Here is an 18,984-nt window from a genome sequence, read left to right as displayed (position 1 = left end):
AGGTTAGGCTGAGAGTCAGTGACTGGCCCAAAGTCACCCACCGATCGTCATGGCTGAGTGGGGACTAGATCTCAGATCTCCTGAATCCCAGGCCAACACTCTAACCACTACACCACACTGGATCTTGAATTTGCCAACTGTTTTTTCTTAAGTCTTATCAGAGTAAGTTTATTTCTATTCATTTGTATTTGGTCTGCAGGATTTATTATCCAACCAAGAAAAAAAAGCTCAACCATAGCATGGGTTTAAAAGTATGTAAATGTGTTTGTTAATAAATTTTCAATTAAAGAAATATAGAAAATACTGTTCTACAATTCCCTCTCATATCGGAACAGTTCTGTTCCACTGTGGGGAAAATAAGCATCATATACTCCATTGTGAGAAAGGGCGTGTTATGCATTACATGCATTCCTGTGTGGTGGTAGAGCTCTGTACTGCCACAGGAGCTGAAACAAGGTGCATGACAGTTCTAGTGTAAGCACATATGCAGGGCTGCCATCAAGGATAACATGGTTGGGGACCTACTGAGGGTCCACGCCCCTGCAGGGGCCCATTGACAAGAGCCTCCTGGAGTTGCTTCTCCCTGTCACCATTGCAAGCTGCTTGTCCCCTGTCTCTTTCTCTGGCCCAGAGAACACTGGTGGTGAGACAGAGGAGGAGGAGATGCCACTGCCTACCTGCTCACTGGCGCTCTGCCTGCCAAGCAAGTGAGTGGTAGCAGTGATTAAAAAGAGGAGGAGGAGCAATAGCAGATAACAATTACAGTGAAAAGGTAGACTCACTGAGGGAGGGGCCCATTGAGGATATCATACCCAAGGGCCCTCAAAAACCTGGAGCCAGCACTACATGTATGTACCAGCCATAAAAAAGGCAACCTCAGTCTCGTCTAAAGGCAGAGGTGTAGTGGTGGCAGGTCGCACCGTGTCTTTGCTCCTGCACTTCTATTGAAGCCAGCCCCCAGCTGGGTTGCAGTCTGCTAGGGGAGGAGGAGGAGGGAGCAGAGAAAGGGAGTGCCCGCTGTGCCTGAGATAGTGCCCGCTGTGCCTGAGATAGTGCCCGCTGTGCCTGAGATAGTGCCATCACCATCTGGTTTCTGGGAAGGACAGGGGCACTTGGGCCAGGCTAAGTTGCTTGCTGGAGACGCTGATCCTGCTCGTCAGTCCCGTGCCCCCAGCAAGCCCAGCCAGTTGCAGAGCGACGGCAACCCAGCATGCATGGGTGTTGCGATGAAAGAAGCGACGTGCCCCAGAACACGCTGGCCAACATCATACTCAGATAGGTCAGCTCAGTCAGTTTGTTGGGTGGTGGCGGTGGCGGTGGCAGTGAGGTGTGGGGTCGGGGCATGGGGAGGGCAGGGAGAAGAAAGAGGAAGTCTATATAACTGAAAATGAAAAGAAATTCTAAAAATTTAATTAAAACTATAAATACCTGGGAATAAACCCCACTGAAAACTATATGCTTGCTTCTGAGAAGAAATGTACGTGGATATCGGCCGCCTCACCTGCCCCCGCACAGCTCTGGGCAGGGGCCACAGAACTTCTCCATTGCATCTCTCACCCAGCCTTCCCCAACCTCACGCCCTCTAGATGTGTTGGACTGCAAACCCTATCATCCCCCCTCCCAGCCAGCATAGCCAATATACTGTCTGGAGCTGATGGGAGTAGTCGTCCAGCAAACCTGGAGGGCGCCAGGTTGGGGAAGGCTGCAGCCTGCTGCATTTCTTCTTGGCTGTTCCCACAGAGGGGAAGGGCCTAAAGTGCATATTACCAGCAACCCTGACGGTCTTTAAATAAATGTGTTAAGTAAAGTAGCTTTTTTCTTGTTCTCCCTCCACACACACACACACACACACACTCATTTCACACACACACACACACACTCTCATTTCCTCCGTATATTTGCTTTGTGCTTACTTGAGAGTAAGTCCCATGGCCATGAGGCTTTATTCTATCCATATGATAGAGTTACTATTTTATCTGAGGTAGAAAAAAATACATAATTGTTGTCCATATCTGATGTATTATTTATTTAATTAGGGCACAATCCTATGCATGCATAAGATTGCACCCTTAATTGATTGGATGTATAGTCTACTTCATCCCAAAGGCTCAGGGCTGGTAACAATATTCTAATCAATCTACTTTATCTTTCCCTGTTGCTGGTCACCAAAAGGCAGTTTGAATAAAACATGTCTTCAGCTGCTTCCAGAAGATGCACGGACTTTGGTTTTTACAATATATGTGGTACTTTACAGAGAATCATAAGCAAAAAGTCAGGTCTCTGCCCCTAGAAGCTTACAATCCAAATTTAATTTGTAATCTACAGTTAATAGCTGTTTGAAACTTAATTTTTGATTATACAAGTTTTTGTTGTTATTATTATTCATAATAACAACAAAGAGAGCCAGTGTGGTGTAGTGGCAAGAGTGTTGGACTGGGAGCTGGGAGATCTGGGTTCTAGTCCCCACTCGGCCATGGAAGCTCACTGGGTGACTTTGGGCCTGTCACATACTCTCAGCCCAACCTACCTCACAGGGTTGTTGTTGTGAGGATAAAATGGAGAGGAGGAAGATCATGTGAGCCGCCTTGAGTGCCTTGCAAGAGGAAAAAAGGCGGGATATAAATGCAATAATAAATAAAATTATTATCATTATTATGTTGTCCTTTTTCCTCACACCATTTAGATATGATGTGCCTTTAGGAAGTAAGGGGTTGGAGATGTGAATGGTGTAGACCCTTGTCCTCCACTTGAAAATATGCTCCCATTGTTTTGTACCGTTTATTTAAAAACACACATAAAGCTGATTTAATACCCTTAACTGAGGTTTGTTTATTGCGGGGGCGGGGGGAGGGTCATTACTGCATCATCCTTAAAACTCCTGATGCTTAAACTTGTTCTTGGCAGTTCTCCAACCTATAACCCAGTACCAGCAGCCTGAGCCAGCTAGAGCACCATCCTATCCCACTCCCACAATGCCAGGGCAGGAAAGGAGAACAGGGCCACAGCAATACACCAGCTCCCTCAGTAAGTGTGTTTAGGATTGGTGCCTGTTTGTGCTTTATAGTATGGGGGAGGCTGGAGAAATTCTATGGGAAAGTTGCTTTCACATCTTGATAAACATGAAAAAGATGGAAGCAGATAGGTGGTGCAAATGAGAAGCAAGATCATGTCTTGTTCAGCTATTGAATTATTAATATTCATTGTAAGAGTAGGTTTGTGCCAGTTTTTAGTATGCAGGTTTACTCAGAAGTAGTCCCACTATGTTCAATTGCCAATTGGGCTTTCTCCCAGGTAAGTGTGCATAGGACTGCAGCTTTAGCCGCCTTCCCAAGATCTCTGTAAATTTAATTCAAAATAAACACCAATTGGATTCACTGTTAATTCTTGAACATTAATTTCTACAGTAAGCGGAATTGCCAAATGCAACCTGCTCTGTCAGCTACACTTTTTGGTACAAGGTTGGCATGTACCTGGGCAAACAAACCCTGGTAGAGGGAAGGGAAACAGAAAAAAAGTCAGTTGCCCGGAGGGGAGAAAGAAGGTGTGTGTATGTGTATGTATGTGTAGTTCAATCCAGCTGGGTGTGTGGACATTTCTGCTGGGGGAGGGGAGAGATAATGAAAGAGCTTAGCGAAGGCTAGTGGGTAATGTCGGGGTGCTAAGATTGTGCAAGGGGGCTGTTTAAATGAGAAGGGATCTGTCCGTGAGGGCTGAGTTGAGAGGGTTAGGCTTCCATAAAGTATCATATTTTGAAAACCCACATTTTTGTGTTTGAGTGGGTAGGTGAAAAAGATTTCAACACCTCTGCATGTTTTGCTCCATTTGTAATACCACTGCCTTACTCTCAGCTGCACTGCTTTTGGATCCCAGTTGAAGCTGTATATCTTACCAGGTTGTATAATCTTAGCAGGGGGCGTGGCTGTGACTCATATGAAGGGACCCTGCACTTCTGAATTTGCCACTAAACTACTGTCCAAAGGTAAAACAGAGACCGTGATTTACCCAGGACAGCAGAAAATAGGGATGATCCTGAGATGCCAAGATGATGTGTCAATGAGAATTTATAACCTAGCTGCTCTTCAGAGGCTAATATCTACACCATAAGATAAGTGAATTTGGAAGGCAAATTATTTCCTACTCAAAATCACGTCACCGTTATGTGAATGAGGGCGCAATCCTGTGCATGTTTAGACAGAAAAACAGTCTTATAACTCCTAACATTCCCTAGCGAGCCACACTGGCTGAGGAATGCGGCGAGGTGTAGGATTTTTTTCTCTCTCCAAATGTGCATAGGATTGCGTCCTAAGGCTGTAATCCTAAACTTGGTAGCGGTAAGCCCCACTGGAGAATACTGCTGAGTAAACAGGCATAGGCTAGGGCTCTGTTTTTATATTGCATACACGTGGGCTCGGTGTAGAAACGTGGCAGAAGAACTACCGCTGCCTGTTATATTTCATAGCTGTTTGGGTCCTCGTAGCTGCCAAACGTTTTTGCCTGCCAGAAACCGAAAATATCGCTCCATGTCGCGAGTTCTACCACCCGCCAAGTTTTCGCCGCACCAAGTGTGTTAGTATTTTCAGGTGCCACAGCACTCTTCGTGGCCTTCAGCCTTATATGTTTTTAATACCCCCGGGCCTAAAATCAGTCGTACTGGGGTTGCCACGAGTACTAAAGCGAAAAGGAGCAAGCCTTGGCCGCGTCGGCCTAAGCGCACCGAGACGGCGCCCGCCTCCGCCTCGCCGGACAAGATCCCGCTCGGTTCCTTGGCTTGCCGGCTTCTTGACACCCCGCCCACTGCGAGCCACACCCCGCACTCTTCGCGGCAGACGGCCTGGAGGCGGCGCAGCCAGGCGGCCATTTTGTGGCGCTGCTCGGTGGCTGGCGCTGGGCTCGGCGCGGGGAGCGGGGCTTGAGTGGCGAGTTAGTTTCTTTCTAACCCCATTTTTCCCGTACAGGCCCCTCGGTAAGAGCTTAGCGATTCCCTGGCTGGGCCTCTGGCTCGCTGTGGAATGAGAGGGAGGCCGGGCTTGTCCGGCTCGGCCGCGAGCGGAGCGTGTTCTACACAAAGGCGGGAGGGCGGGAACTAGGCCTGAGGAGAGCTCCGGAGCCCACTTGGCTTCTTAGACCTCGGTCCATAAGGTGGGGCCCGTAGCTACGGAAGGTTCCGAAGACGTTTAGTGTCGCTGAGGCATTTTAGGCCTGGCGCGCAGGATTGTGTGGCTGCGCATGGGCGACGGTGCTTGTTCGAGGCAGTGAAGAGCTGCCTATGGGCCCCGTGGGTTTGGGACCCCCTTTCTTTTAGGGGGTAGGTGAGTATCAGTGGCTCCTTCTATAGGTGGCCTTATAAAGCCGGGGTTCCCCGAGAGCATCCCCTGGTCTTACGGCGCTCCTCGGCCCGTCGAGAGAAAGGTGCAGGCGCCCTCGTTGTAAGGGATGGGGGCAAATGGAAACAGTCGCTAATGTAAAACAAAATGGCCTTGGCTGCGGGAATTTCTGCATCGACCAGAGCTACTACAATACATCCGATTCTGTGGCATTCAAGTCGAATAAAGTTTCGTCCTTGAGCAGATTCGAAGTGATATTGGACTTAATGTGAAAAACGCGATTGTGATTTTTCGACATTTTGGGATTGATATCTAGCGTAATCTTTCCACAAGTTTTTGTGTTGTGTGTGTGTTTTTTTTAATCGTGGGTGGCCTCAAAACAGTGACAAAATGGGAGTCATGATGTAAATGCGAGACGTGAAATTTCTAGCCCCTTCCTGGGTGCAAAAATTAAATCCGTGGCATGAAGTGATACATGTGAAACCTGGTGTCAGTGTTCAGTTGCCCTAAAAGGTTTTAAGGAGCGCATTTGGTTAAGTCTTGGGTGAGTTGTTCAAATGTAATGCTTGTTCTTTATGTATTCTGGGATGAATGCTTCCTTTATTGAAATATGTATAGCCACCAGGTTACATCCATATGCTGTTGAGAGGTGAGGGTCTGATTTATTGTATACGGAATTCAGTCTTGTTGTGACTGTAAAATAGAGCTACGTTGCCTGCTGTATTTTGCTAGCTTATTTTCTTGCCTTGGAGACTGACATAAATGCAAGGGTATTTGCTTTTTAAATAATAGAACTGTTTGTTTGATGTAATGTGAAATTTGTCCAGCAGTACATAGGAAAGTGGCAGGAATGAAATCTAATCACTACAGAATGGCTAAACCTTTACATAGGTACAAACTGATAAAATACTTTTAAGGAGAATTTTTAGAAAGAAGTATTTGTTTTGGGTTTTGTTTATTACAAAACGCTTGACATTAGTGTTGTGTTGGCTTTGGCTCTTCAGCTGTGAATTCCTTTATTCTAGTTCTCCTTTCCATTCCCTTCCCTGGCTACTGGGTAAGCACAGTAAGCCTGCAATCTTAAAACCATTTGTTTGAAAGAAAGCACCAAGAAAATGTTTAGTATTGAGATATTACTTTATACTTTAGAATGTTCTGCTTGCCTCAAGAATTAAAATAAGGGGGTTATCCTAGTTTCCATAGGATGTTGTTGTACTTGAGTTCTGGAATATACAAGTTTTGGAAGAGAATCTTGTAAAGAGTACTTATTTGGCAATATGGGACTGATCTAGACCAGGGACAAATGAACATGGCAGAATGCCTCAGCCTGTCTATTGGTATATTCTTTCAAATGGCTTTGTAGCCCAGCCCTTAACATGTTTACTTGGAACTATGCATGCAATATAAACCACAGAAAATAGAGCTATGGGAAAAACGGACAGGTTCTTGTGCTACAGAAATGTTAACAAGAGACTAGTTTGGGAGAACATTCTGCGTTAGTATGGCTTGCAGTGTAATATCCATGTGGAAGACTTCTGAGTGTAACATAGAAACTAAAAGAAGATAAACTGGAATTGTACAAAAATTTTCACCCGTTGAAAAATTTTTTTCACAATTGTACGAAAATTTTCGTATTCCATTAAAAAATACGAAAGATTTGACATCCTGGTGAAGTGCAGCTTGTGCCAGTGCATTCTTACATGAATCAACATATGCCATAACTTTTTATTGGAAGTAGCTTTTTGAAACTGCCTAGGTTAGAAACCAGTAAGAGAGTATATGTTTTGAGTTTTCTGATCAAGTTTTCCAATTTTCGTTCCTTTTGTTGTTAAGATGAATGCTTTAATTGAAATTCTGTGTGGGAATTCACATTTCTAATTTTTGTGGGGCTGATGTTGGTGACTGCCTTGGACGCTTTTGTTTTGATAAATGATTAGCTAACTTGTGGTCAGTAAAAAGCTTATTTTTTAAAAATAAGCATAATTACAGATATCAGTTGTACATAGCACTAGCTGGCAAGCCATCCATGAGACTTGTATTGAATTCACTGTACTTTGTTAATGTTTCCTTTTTCTAAAGGGGAGATATGTTCAGTGTTTGCAGATATGGATTGTCAGATAAATGTTAGGATTGTGTGTATGCAGGCAGTAGTGTGCATAAACATGCTGAACATCGGGCTCATTTTGATTGTGAAATACTGTTTTGATTCAGTGCTTTGAGAGTTGGATTGTACTGTTGGAAACCTGTATAGGATTGCACTTTGGCTTTTGTAGCACTGCAATTACAAAACACAGTGACAGAATTCTTGTAGTATAATGTGACAGTGCTCATAGTACAGTGAATAGAAGGAAGTGTGTTGTAAAATATTTGAGTTTAATGTGGTTTCAGCAAATGTGGCTTGAAAGTATATTGTGCGTTGGTTTCTTTAAATTACTTCTTAACTGTATGTGAAAATGTAGCATTAGAAAAAATGTCCTGTTCTAGTTTTCTTCATGGCTGAAAAATAAATACACACTTGTTCTGAAACCAGTATCGATACATTATATACCTGAAGAGAGAATGCAAATTTGAGAGTTTACATTTGTGTAATGAAGGTATATGTTCTGGTTTTTAGTCTACATTCTCATGTTGGATATATCTTGATTAAAATATTAACTGCTGTTATCAAAATGTGTGGACTAGTGTAAGAGATTAACAACTGTAATGCACTCTCAAACTTGTGGTTGCTATGTGCTGGAGTGCCTTATGATGGTTTTGGCTCCAAACTTTCATAATACACAGTTCACTGTGGACTGTTAACTTTGGTTGTGTGTTACCTACATTGATTTTTGCCTCCATTTATTCTTTATTGCAGTCTAAAAGTTGGTTTTAATTGGTTGCCCACAGGATTGACTTGGCTTCTGCTACTTGTTAAGGAAAAAAAACACATCTCCTTGCAGGTAAGATATTCTGAAGATATATTTATGCTTGGGTAAATCAAACTACTCTTGAAGATAATTGTCAGTATATGAATTAGTTTTAAAAGTTTATAGTTTTAAAACCATATAAACTTTTTTTTTCCTTTGGGGGCCCAGTCGTGGATATTTTTGTGGACAGAATTCTTTAAGATGGATGTCTTTTAGTAATCTGGTGATTTTAAAAATACTTTTTATATACGATGGACTTATAAGTGGAGTTATAAAATGTTGTATAGTTATCAGAACTTTGTCTCTAGCCATGCAGATTTTTTAAACAGTTTTTAACAGTGGTACTCTGGTGTACTCCATACTATCTAACTGGCACTTGTCAGCTAAATATTCTCCCACTGCCTTGCATTTGGTGCTTGGATTAATTTTTGTTATAATAGGCTTTTAGTCAACAGAAAGAACTACCAAGCACACTTTTTGTTGATTAGGATCAGTATTAATTAGCAGATACATCTGGATCTCAGGTTGCTTAATTCAGGAACAGCAGAATCAGATATTTATATATCACCCTCTCTTTAATGTTCTTTAAATATACCATGCTTATTATATCCGCAGCTTGTTTTTTCTGGAGAACTATATACTCAGTCTCTTATGTAACTTAAAACAAAACTGTTGTAAGTGGCTTGTGTATGTGCAGTCATTGACCTGGTTTGTACATAATGCTAGCCAATGTTTTATTTAACCCATGGTCTGGCAGATGTTCGAACAAACCGTGGTTTGTTTTCTCAGTCCTTGGGTTGTTTGTTTCCCTCTTCCTTTGCCTCCTCCCTCCCTATATCCCAAATGCCTTTGCGGCACTGTAGTACTAGAGTGTAGATCGGCTGGGATTTTTTACTGCTCTTGCCCACTGCTTCTGTAGTCTGGCAAAACAACCCATGAACAACTCACAGTTCTGGGTTCTCACGTAATGACAAACTATGGTTTAAACAGCCCGGAGTTCACAGCCAAACAACAAACCATGGGTTCTCTTTCTGGGGTGTTCGTGGTTAACAGACGATGGTTCTTTAGCACAGCTGCATTCACACACCACAACAACCCAAAATTCAACAAGCCATGGGTTATATAAACCAAGGGTTAACATTATGTGTGAACCAGGTCATTTTGTCTTGAATTTGAACAGAGTAACTCCAGATGGCATGACATTTTAAATAATTTGTTCAGGCTAGGCTGTTCTATAATATGAAGGAACTGTGGACTTGGATATCATAGGTTAAAAAAAATTATTTAATTTTTTTACTCAGTTCTTCTGTCTGAAGGATAGTCAGCTATACAAATATAAAACATCAGTAAATGCAACCTAATATAAAACAATTAACAGCATAGCATAGCAGTTAAAACACTTAAGTAAAAAGGACTGGAGACCTGTTGAAATAAAACCGCTTTCACCACCCATGTAAAAGCAAATAAAGATGGAGTCAGGTGAGCTTCCCTCAAAATGGCATTCCAAAAACTTGTCACCATATTGGCCCTGCCTGTCATGTTTACCCATCATTCCTCCTGCAGTGAAGCATGGAGCAGGGACTCTGATGTCTGTCACAGTGTTTGAGCAGGTTCATAAGACACTATTAGGGAGCAATCCTATGGCCCCTAGAAACTGTCTAGAGGGTCATAGGATTGATTGATTTCCAGAAACTGCTCTCCCCCGCCCCCTCGAACCTGGCGCAGTTCTCTCTGTGCCAGCTATGTCTCTGTGCTCAGAAACTGCACAGAGACGAGAAAAGGGGGACAGTCCCAGCGGGTGGGGAGGGGAGGAGACTATGGAAACTGCTTTATGCAGCCTACTATCGGCTCCCCAGGCCCCTTCCCAGGCCCCTTCCCTCTCTGAAGCTGTGCCTAGAAAAGGTCTTCCCCTTTCAAAAGCTGCCATCCAGGCAAAAATGCAGGGCAGCTGGAGCACAGAGGAGAAGATCCCCTCCATCCTCCAGCCCCCCTGCATAGCATAGTCAGCAGCCTCCAATTTCGGAGGCTGGTGACTATCCGGATAGGATTGTGCCTTTAATAACTTGGATGAACAGGATGTAGCCATCTGCACTGCTTTATCTCAAAACTGCTTATGGTTGCAGAGAAAGTTCTGGATATAAACAGTGGTATTGCTTTCTTACATTGCGTCACTAGCTGGTGATGATTAGCACATTTCTATAAATTAGAATGTTTCCAATTTTTGTGCAATATCAAAACACTGAGGTAGCCCAAGTATGCATTTAGTGACCCACTCTGTAATTTTTACCACGTATTTGCATCAGAGTAGTGCTGCTGTTGTGACCCGCCTTAGGACCAAGCTGCTAGTTGAAGACCAGTGATGTAGACGATATAATAGCGTAACTCCAGGGACGAGACAGACGAACAGTTTTGTGGTGGCTCTTAAACCTACAAATTATTTAACAACAAATATGTTTCTTCAAAAACTGGATGGAAGATTTGAAAGGACTTGGAACATCTGTTCAGTGGATGGCATCTGATTCTGTAACACCCTGGTTATTAGATAACATGGCTTACAGCCCCTTTGGTCTTTATAGACATCAGCATAACTGCTTTAGCCTTTTTATTATCATTGACTAAGCTCTGTGTTCTACTAAGTAGGCTTGTTTGTTAGGTTTTGCTACTCAGATTACAAGTATGCTTATAACTGGGTCCTGTGTGAATTAATGTTTTGAAGCCCATGTTTGTTGCTGTCCAAAGGCAAACCCACCCCTAGACATTTTAATGCTTCTGTTTTAATAATGGAAAATACCCTATTTAACAATAGGTGGTTTCTGATTTATTAGTGCCAAGGCAGGTACTGGATACTAGTCCTTTAATAGTTGCACATGAGAATACTTCAGTTCTTTTGACTTCCAAAGCACAAACATATTTATGTGAACATTACATAGGAACGCAAATAAAAATGCATTCCTTGTTTAACAGTCATGAAACGCTGTTTGCCTTACATTCTTACCATTTACTACAAAATCTTACTTTGGAGCTATGAAAGTAGCTTACACATATGTTGTACTGATATTTTTAATTCTTGCTATACTGAATGGTGAGCTGACATTTCAGTAACACACAAAGTCTGACAAAGTACTCTTAGATTCCTGAACCTTTTAAAAACCTTTTCTCCCATTAGTCATTTGGAAATACATTGCTTACTGTATCTCAATATCTGTTGTGACATCTGAAAGGTGCTGTCGAAAAATTTCAGATTTTTAAAAAACAAAAAGCAGTTTTTATTGAAGAGTGAGTACAGTAGGCAGTATCCAACACTGCCTGCATACTAGCAGGACCCACTGCTACCCAACAGAAAGCTAGCAGATCCTTAAGCCAACGGCAACAAGCAGAAACACTTGTTTCCAAAATGGCTCAGTTCAGCAGAGCTCACAGAAGGGAGATCTGTTAATCTGTTCCATTTCCCAAATGAACATTTCTGCTCATTTTTGGAGTTCCTTTAGGAAATGCTAGTGGTGGGCCCTAGTGACACATTAGAAATGGCAAGAGTGCAGCAGCCATGTAGGATAGTGCACAGTAAATATAAACAACTTAGTAAAAACAGACACAATATACTTGCAAAAAAGTTCACCATTTCCAGCCTTGTATGTAGTTCAATCAAGAACTAAACATCAAGTTCAGAAATTAATAAAACCTTCCAATTTTATATTTCAATGGTGACTGAGAAAAGAAGACATTTAGCATAGAAAGTATTTGGCTTGGCCAGTTCTTGTGCTAACTTAACACAATACATTATTTTCCCACAACTTGCATTACACAATGCATTATTTATTTTCCCATAGTAAGTGTTCCATGCTATGGTGTACAAGTTGATAGAGATAAAGATTTTCCTTCCCATGTACAGTTTTGTTCTACCTTGCCATTGCAACAAATAAAACAATCACATCTTAATGGGAAAGGTCTTACAGTTCATAAGAAAAAGCTTGAGAGTGCTAATCTAGGCTCTGTGGCAATAGTGTTTGTAATGCTGAAAATGCCATGAAAGATCTTATTCCAGAAACACAGTGACATCACATGTTCACCATATGTACTATAGAGTATCCAGTACATTACAGCCCCTCCAGCATGTATTTGAAGGGCTGCAAAGTATTCTGTATATTTTCATAATATAACAAGTGGATGACTTTGAACATTTTCTCTTTAGATTTAGCACATATATATTTTAAAGGAGGTTTAAACCAAATTTGGTTCCAGGATTCTGGGGGCAAAGTCTGTTGTTTAGCAGTTCACTTGCATTATAATGGGAAAATATCTTCTTACCTGTAAATCTTAGGCTAAAGGGTACTGATTGAGGCATTCATCCTTCATACTGTTCTTTGCTACTTCATTGTTTCAGCTTAAGTTTGGTCTATAGTTCTCTCTGCAACCATAAGGAGACTTTAATTAAATGAGTTTCACACTGAACCCAACTTTTAAAAAATCCTGATATATCAAAAGCAATTGTGGAAACCCGTATGGCCAAAATAGATTTTATATCACTTCATGTAACCAAGCTTCATGTAATCAAGCTGAAGTTGTAAAAGCATTTTCTTTCTTTAAAACTTTGACATTTGAAGGACAGCTGATTTTTTTTTGTTAAACCTTTAATATTTCACATGTTACTTTCTTGATGGCATTCCTTTTTTTAACTATTCTAGTCCTTTTAACCTAGGCAAGTTTGTAACATTTCTACCTACATAACTGGATCAGAGACACACCTGGTTGTATTCTAACACTCTGGAACAGAAGCATAATAAAACTGGTTTTACAAGGGTGTGTAGGGTGCATCACTGGTTCCTGGGTGACTTCTGAAGAGCAACACTTCCTGCAGTTTCTAGGAAGTATAGAGCTTTCTATCCAAACACCAGGCTGAGTGCTCTGACTTGTATCAAAGAATTAATCACTTTGTAAAAGCTGCAGAGTAATAAGACAATTTTATGGGGAGGGGACAAAACAGACTGCAAAGTTTCCAGGTGTCTGGTTGCCTAGGGTTGTGATTTTGATGCCTAGAAATTTTGAAATTTATTCATTATTGAGTGGGGCTGAAGTGTAAGTTAGTTATTATTACATTTATATCCCAACTTTTTCCTGTTCTAAGGAACTGAAAGTGGCTTACATGGCCCTCCTCCTCTCCATTTTACCCTCACAACAACCCTGTGAGGTATGTTAGGCTAAAAGTCAGTGACTGGTCCAAAGTCACCCAGTGACCTTCATGGCCAAGTGGGGACTACAACCTGGATCTCCTGACCCAGTCCAACACTCTAACCACTACACCACACTGGCTCTTGATTTAATCTTGATTTAAGCTTCTAAAAATTTTACGTTGGTGCATAACATCATTTTTCCAGCCCTGATCCAAATGCAATTTTGTTCCTGCAACAAGTGAATTGGATTAAGATTATCTAAAGCTCTGACTCATTGTTCTCTCAGAGGATTTCTCTTGGCCGTCTTGGTTTCTGTACCAGTTCATGCTAACAGCTTTAATGCTTCATGCTGCAATTTACTGGAAAGATGTGCTACAATCTTGCTTTTACAATATTCTTTGTAGAAAATGCCACATGAGTAGATTTACAGTTTAGAAACCTTATTCAAGATCTTCAGGAGCATTTAAGTATAATCGTGTCTAGGTTAAGCAAATGGTGTCATAAATAGTCTGACCTAGCCGTTGCCTTTTCTCATCTGCAGGTGTGTGTGTTTCAGCGCAGCATGGCTGTGGTCATCCGCTTACAAGGTCTCCCAATTGTGGCGGGGACTATGGACATTCGCCACTTCTTCTCTGGATTGACCATTCCTGATGGGGGCGTGCATATTGTAGGGGGTGAGCTGGGTGAGGCTTTCATCGTCTTTGCCACTGATGAAGATGCAAGGCTTGGTATGATGCGCACAGGTGGTACCATTAAAGGGTCCAAAGTAACACTGTTGCTAAGCAGTAAAACTGAAATGCAAAATATGATTGAACTCAGTCGCAGGCGTTTTGAAACCGCAAATCTAGATATGCCACCAGCAAATGCTAGCAGATCTGGGCCACCACCTAGTTCTGGAATAAGTAGCAGGGTGACTCTTCCTACTACAGTTCCTAACTTTAACAGCCCTTCTCCTAGTGTAGTAACTGCAGCTACTTCAGTTCATGAAAGCAACAAAAATATACCAACGTTCTCCACTGCCAGCATGGGAACTGCACCTCCTAACTTGGGAGCTACTTTCGGAAGCCCCACATTTAGCTCTACTATACCTAGTACAGCATCCCCAATGAATACTGTACCACCTCCACCAATTCCTCCTATCCCAGCTCTGCCATCATTGCCCCCAATGCCTTCTATTCCTCCCATACCTGTACCACCTCCTGTACCGACATTGCCTCCTGTTCCTCCAGTTCCCCCAATTCCTCCTGTGCCTCCTGTGCCACCTATGACACCCCTGCCTCCTTTATCTGGAATGCCTCCTATGAATCCCCCACCTGTAGCACCTCTACCTGCTGGAATGAATGGGTCTGGAGCAGCAATGAATCTGAGTAGTAGCTTGAACCCAATGTTCATGAGTCCCATAAATGCTATTCAGATAAGTTCTCAAAGTACTGTGAAATCACTTCCTATCAATCCAGATGATTTGTATGTCAGTGTCCATGGAATGCCATTTTCAGCAACGGAATCTGACGTCAAAGACTTCTTCCATGGACTCCGCGTAGATGCAGTACATATACTGAAAGATCATGTAGGACGAAATAATGGAAATGGATTAGTTAAGTTCTGTTCTCCTCAAGATACATTTGAAGCCTTGAAACGGAACAGGATGCTGATGATTCAGCGCTATGTTGAAGTTAGTCCTGCAACAGAGAGACAATGGGTGTCTGCAGGAGGCCATATAACATTCAAGCAAACCATGGGTCCTTCTGGGCAAAACCATCCTTCTCCTCAGACTCTCTCAATGTCCAAATCTCCTAATGGTCAGAAAAGATCCAGATCCAGATCTCCACATGATCAAGGCTTCTGTGTTTATTTAAAAGGTCTTCCCTTTGAATCTGAGAACAAACATGTAATAGACTTCTTTAAAAAGCTAGATATTGTGGAAGACAGTATTTACATAGCTTATGGACCCAATGGGAAAGCACTTGGTGAAGGTTTTGTTGAGTTCAGAAACGAAACTGACTACAAAGCTGCTCTATGTCATCATAAGCAGTACATAGGAAATCGCTTTATTCAAGTTCATCCCATAACTAAAAAAGCTATGTTAGAAAAAATAGAAATGATTCGGAAAAGACTGCAGAATTTCAACTATGATCAGCGAGAGATTATGATGAATACAGAAGGGGAGACGGTCCCTTCTAAACTATGTGCACATATATCCAATATCCCCTACAATATTACCAAGATGGAAATCCTTCAATTTCTAGAGGGGCTAGCAGTAGAAGAGAATTCTATACAGATTCTTGTTGATACTAATGGGCAAGGCTTAGGACAAGCGCTGGTCCAGTTCAAAACTGAAGAAGATGCTCGTAAGTCAGAGCGCCTACATCGAAAGAAACTGAATGGGAGAGATGTTGTGCTAAGAGTGATTTCCCTTGAAGAAATGAGAGAAATTGAGAGAAATCCTCCCTCCCAAGGGAAAAAAATGTTGAAAATACCATTGCAAGGGGGTACAGCAATGCCAGGAGTGCAGAATGCTGGTGGGGATGAGCATTCTTTCATAAGTGGTAGTTCAAAAGATGGAAGCAGTGGTCCTTTTCATTTCCCTGGTAATTTCAGTGGGTCTAATGCATTTGGTCCTCCTCTTCCACCTCCAGGAATAGGGGCAGGTGGCTTTGGTGATTCCAGGCCAGGAATGCCTTCTATTGGAAGTAGTGGTTTGCCTGGCCTGCCTGGTTCAGGAATTGATGTCCCAGGTTTTGGAGGTGGACCTAGTAATTTAACTGGGCCATCAGGTTTTGGAGGGGGTCCTCAGAACTTTGGAAATGGCCCTGGTAATTTAACTGGTCCTCCTAGCTTTGGTAGCGGCCCTCCAGGTCTTGGTGGTGGGCTTGGACACTTAAGTGGACCTCCAGGGTTTGGACCTGGACCTGGAAACTTACATATTACTGGGCCACCTGGGTTTGGAGCTGGCTCTGGAAAGCCAGGGCCAACTGTCATTAAAGTTCAGAATATGCCCTTTACTGTATCAGTGGATGAAATTTTGGATTTCTTCTATGGTTATCAAGTAATCCCAGGTTCAGTGTGCTTAAAATACAATGAGAAAGGCATGCCCACTGGCGAAGCAATGGTTGCATTTGAGTCTCGTGATGAAGCAATGGCAGCTGTTGTTGATCTGAATGACAGACCAATAGGCTCAAGAAAGGTCAAACTTGTTCTAGGGTAGTTGGTGTATAACATGTTTGTAGAATAGATATTAGTGCTGTGATTTATGCATTCAGACTGTTTTATAGTAGCTCCTGGTTAGAATCTATACATTGTTTAAATTGCAAATTTGTGTTGATAAGACTGAGAACACTGGTTTAACTGTTTACAGAACAATCACTGCAAGGGTAAATGTGCAGTTGTTCTACCAGTAAAGATACATGGAGAAGAAGAATTCTCATCAATATAAGAAGTTTGGTAATGCTAAATTGACCATAAAATGTTCATCAAGGAGTCTAGATTGGTTTTATGAAATTTTGGATGAGGAAAACTGTCATGATGAAGTTAGTGATCTCGTAGTGGGTGCTATTGCAAGCCATTGTAAAATAGAAAGTAGCTATTCCTACAATTGGTTACAAGCTGGCTGAATTTATTTGTTTACACAAGAAAAGTTTTTTTGTTTTAAAGTCCTAATTTTACTTTGCAACTGAATAAAGTCTAAGTATACACAGATTGTTTATGTACCTTTTTTGCAAAGATTCTTGGTGTATGGACAGTGAAATTATGCACATTGAGAAACATTTAGGCAGTTTTCCTATATATGAACAGAACATTCTGTAAATTCCAGCTTTTTTGTGGAATAATTTTAGTTTTTATTGCAACTGATTGTATAGAATAAGATTTTTTGCCACAAGTGCAGGTACTTTGCTCTGCATCCTTACTTACTGTATGCTTAAAATGGAATACATGGAGGTGCCATATGACGCCACAATCTGAAAACATTACTGTTTGATTAGATGGATTTGTTAGGATTGTATGTTACAGTTGGGTTAGGATGCTCATCACCTGGTTTTTGTACATTTGTGTATGTTGTGTATCCTTTTGAACCACACTCTAATGGAACCTCTTGGTTTAATAAGTGAACCTAAGGGACTGATGGGAAGTGTTAATGTTAGCAACCATTTATTTGTGTTACTATGACTCCATGAAATCTTGTGAATTCTTACTATGGATCACTTAAGAAATGAAAACATTGAAAACATGTCCCAACATACCTTGAGTTCTTAAGTATTTCCAGTAGCTTAAATTTTTCAATTCCAAATTCTGTGTAGAGATGTTGCTTTTTTCAGTAGAGCTCTCTTAGGAAAGAGAGAAGATGCAGTGATACAGTAAATCAGAGTAGAATTTTTGACCATAATTAGATTTTCATAAAAGCAAAGATTCAAGGAGTTGTCTGAAAAATCCCCTGCAAATCATTGTATTTTAAACAACTTGTAAGCTCTTTTGTTCCCAGTTAAAGAAAAACAGTGTCCATTTGAGTTGTGTATGATGGAATATTTGAAGTGCACAGCCTGGCATAATGTAGAAATGCAAGTGGCAACGTTTCTGTTCATCCAGTGTGTAAGATGGATGTAAACACCTGTTGAATGTTACATCATGAGAGGATTTTGCAGTACAGTAATTCTTTGAAGGACTGTGTGAAGGTGTTGCAATGAAGAGGTGGCTGTATTACAAATTTTTGTAATTCATGGATATGCAACTGTTTTGACAGGAACTGAGATGGTGCACTCCTGAAAAATGACATGATTGTACTACACTGTTAAAATTACTAAGCCTCCTGTTAATAAAACTGTCTTTATGAAGATTCATGCTATCTATTTTTAATTGTCTGGTGTATTTTAACAGCAGACTTCTTTTGTTGAAAGGCCAATAAAAAAGTGTTTTTGGGGAAAAAGAACTGACTAGGAAATCAATGTTTTCTCTTTATTTTAAAATATTTTGTTCTCTAATTATCAAGTAGTTTGAAATATTTCAATTATTTGAGTATTGTGTCTTTCCTACAAGAATAAAAATATTGTGTTGGATTGAGATTGGCCATTCTGTGAACAGAAGGGCTCCTTCTGTTTACAAAAGGCATTGGGTATTCAGCAAGGGCTCCCCACTGGAGGAAGAGTTAAGGGAGGTGGTCTTCACCAGTTCGCCCTGCAACCTCCTGACTTGCCTCTTGTGCTGTTCCAGAGGGTTCCCAACTCTCCAGAGGAGCTTTTCCAAAGACATGGGAGTTCAGGGGAAAAAAGGAATCATGAAGATCACCTCCTTGCCCCCTTCCTCTAGTTCAAGGGAAATTCTGCTACTCTTACTCACTCACTGAAAAATAAAATCATGAAGTTGGATCAAAAGCAAGAAAATAGTGTGTGGTTTATTCATTTAGTAACTATATTTAAATCTTGGAATAATTCCAGCATTGCTTTTCTTGGTGTGAAATGCAATTAAAGTGCTGGTTTCTGGGCTTTCTTTCTCATTTAATGGTTAGGTACATCTTGTTTCTCTTGGTGTTTGAGCTGGGATGGCTAGCATACTTCTGAAAATACTGCAGATGCTAGGAAACCCTTGTATACATGT

The 18,984-nt window shown here is 41.4% G+C and overlaps 2 protein-coding genes across 10 annotated transcripts in view; both read left to right on the top strand.

Moving 5' to 3' along the window:
• Positions 1–4,861: 4,861 nt before the first annotated feature.
• RBM12 (RNA binding motif protein 12) lies at positions 4,862–18,663 on the top strand. Of its 4 annotated transcripts, none has more exons than XM_084853718.1 (3): positions 4,862–4,920; positions 8,211–8,263; positions 13,940–18,663. In XM_084853718.1, the coding sequence occupies exon 3, from the start codon at positions 13,961–13,963 to the stop codon at positions 16,601–16,603; it is 2,643 nt and encodes an 880-aa protein (XP_084709844.1). In that variant the 5' UTR covers positions 4,862–4,920; positions 8,211–8,263; positions 13,940–13,960; the 3' UTR covers positions 16,604–18,663. The 4 variants fall into 4 exon arrangements, with proteins under 4 accessions (XP_084709844.1, XP_084709843.1, XP_084709841.1 ...); XM_084853717.1 differs by having other exon boundaries at positions 4,862–4,963; XM_084853715.1 differs by having other exon boundaries at positions 4,862–4,963; positions 8,179–8,263.
• Positions 4,862–18,984, top strand: part of CPNE1 (copine 1) — a 75,791-nt gene continuing 61,668 nt past the window's right edge. For 2 of the 6 annotated variants that reach the window (XM_084853720.1, XM_084853724.1), the window contains exon 1: positions 4,862–4,963. The gene's annotated coding sequence lies outside the window, so the exon portion shown is untranslated. Of the gene's footprint in view, positions 4,964–8,187; positions 8,264–13,993; positions 14,082–18,984 lie in introns of those variants that run through there. The other 4 variants (XM_084853725.1, XM_084853723.1, XM_084853721.1 and 1 more) reach the window with 4 other exon arrangements.

This window comes from Heloderma suspectum, chromosome 4 (genome assembly GCF_057233095.1).
Source record: "Heloderma suspectum isolate Gila_16-S chromosome 4, 16-S_ref, whole genome shotgun sequence".
NCBI classification, from domain to species: domain Eukaryota; kingdom Metazoa; phylum Chordata; class Lepidosauria; order Squamata; family Helodermatidae; genus Heloderma; species Heloderma suspectum.
The sequence above is the reverse complement of the archived record's forward strand: the minus strand, read 5'-3'. Positions and strand labels throughout refer to the sequence as shown.

Coding starts and splice junctions, on each gene's coding strand:
- RBM12 (XM_084853718.1), top strand. CDS start 13,961: ATGGCTGTGGTCATCCGCTTACAAGGTCTCCCAATTGTGGCGGGGACT.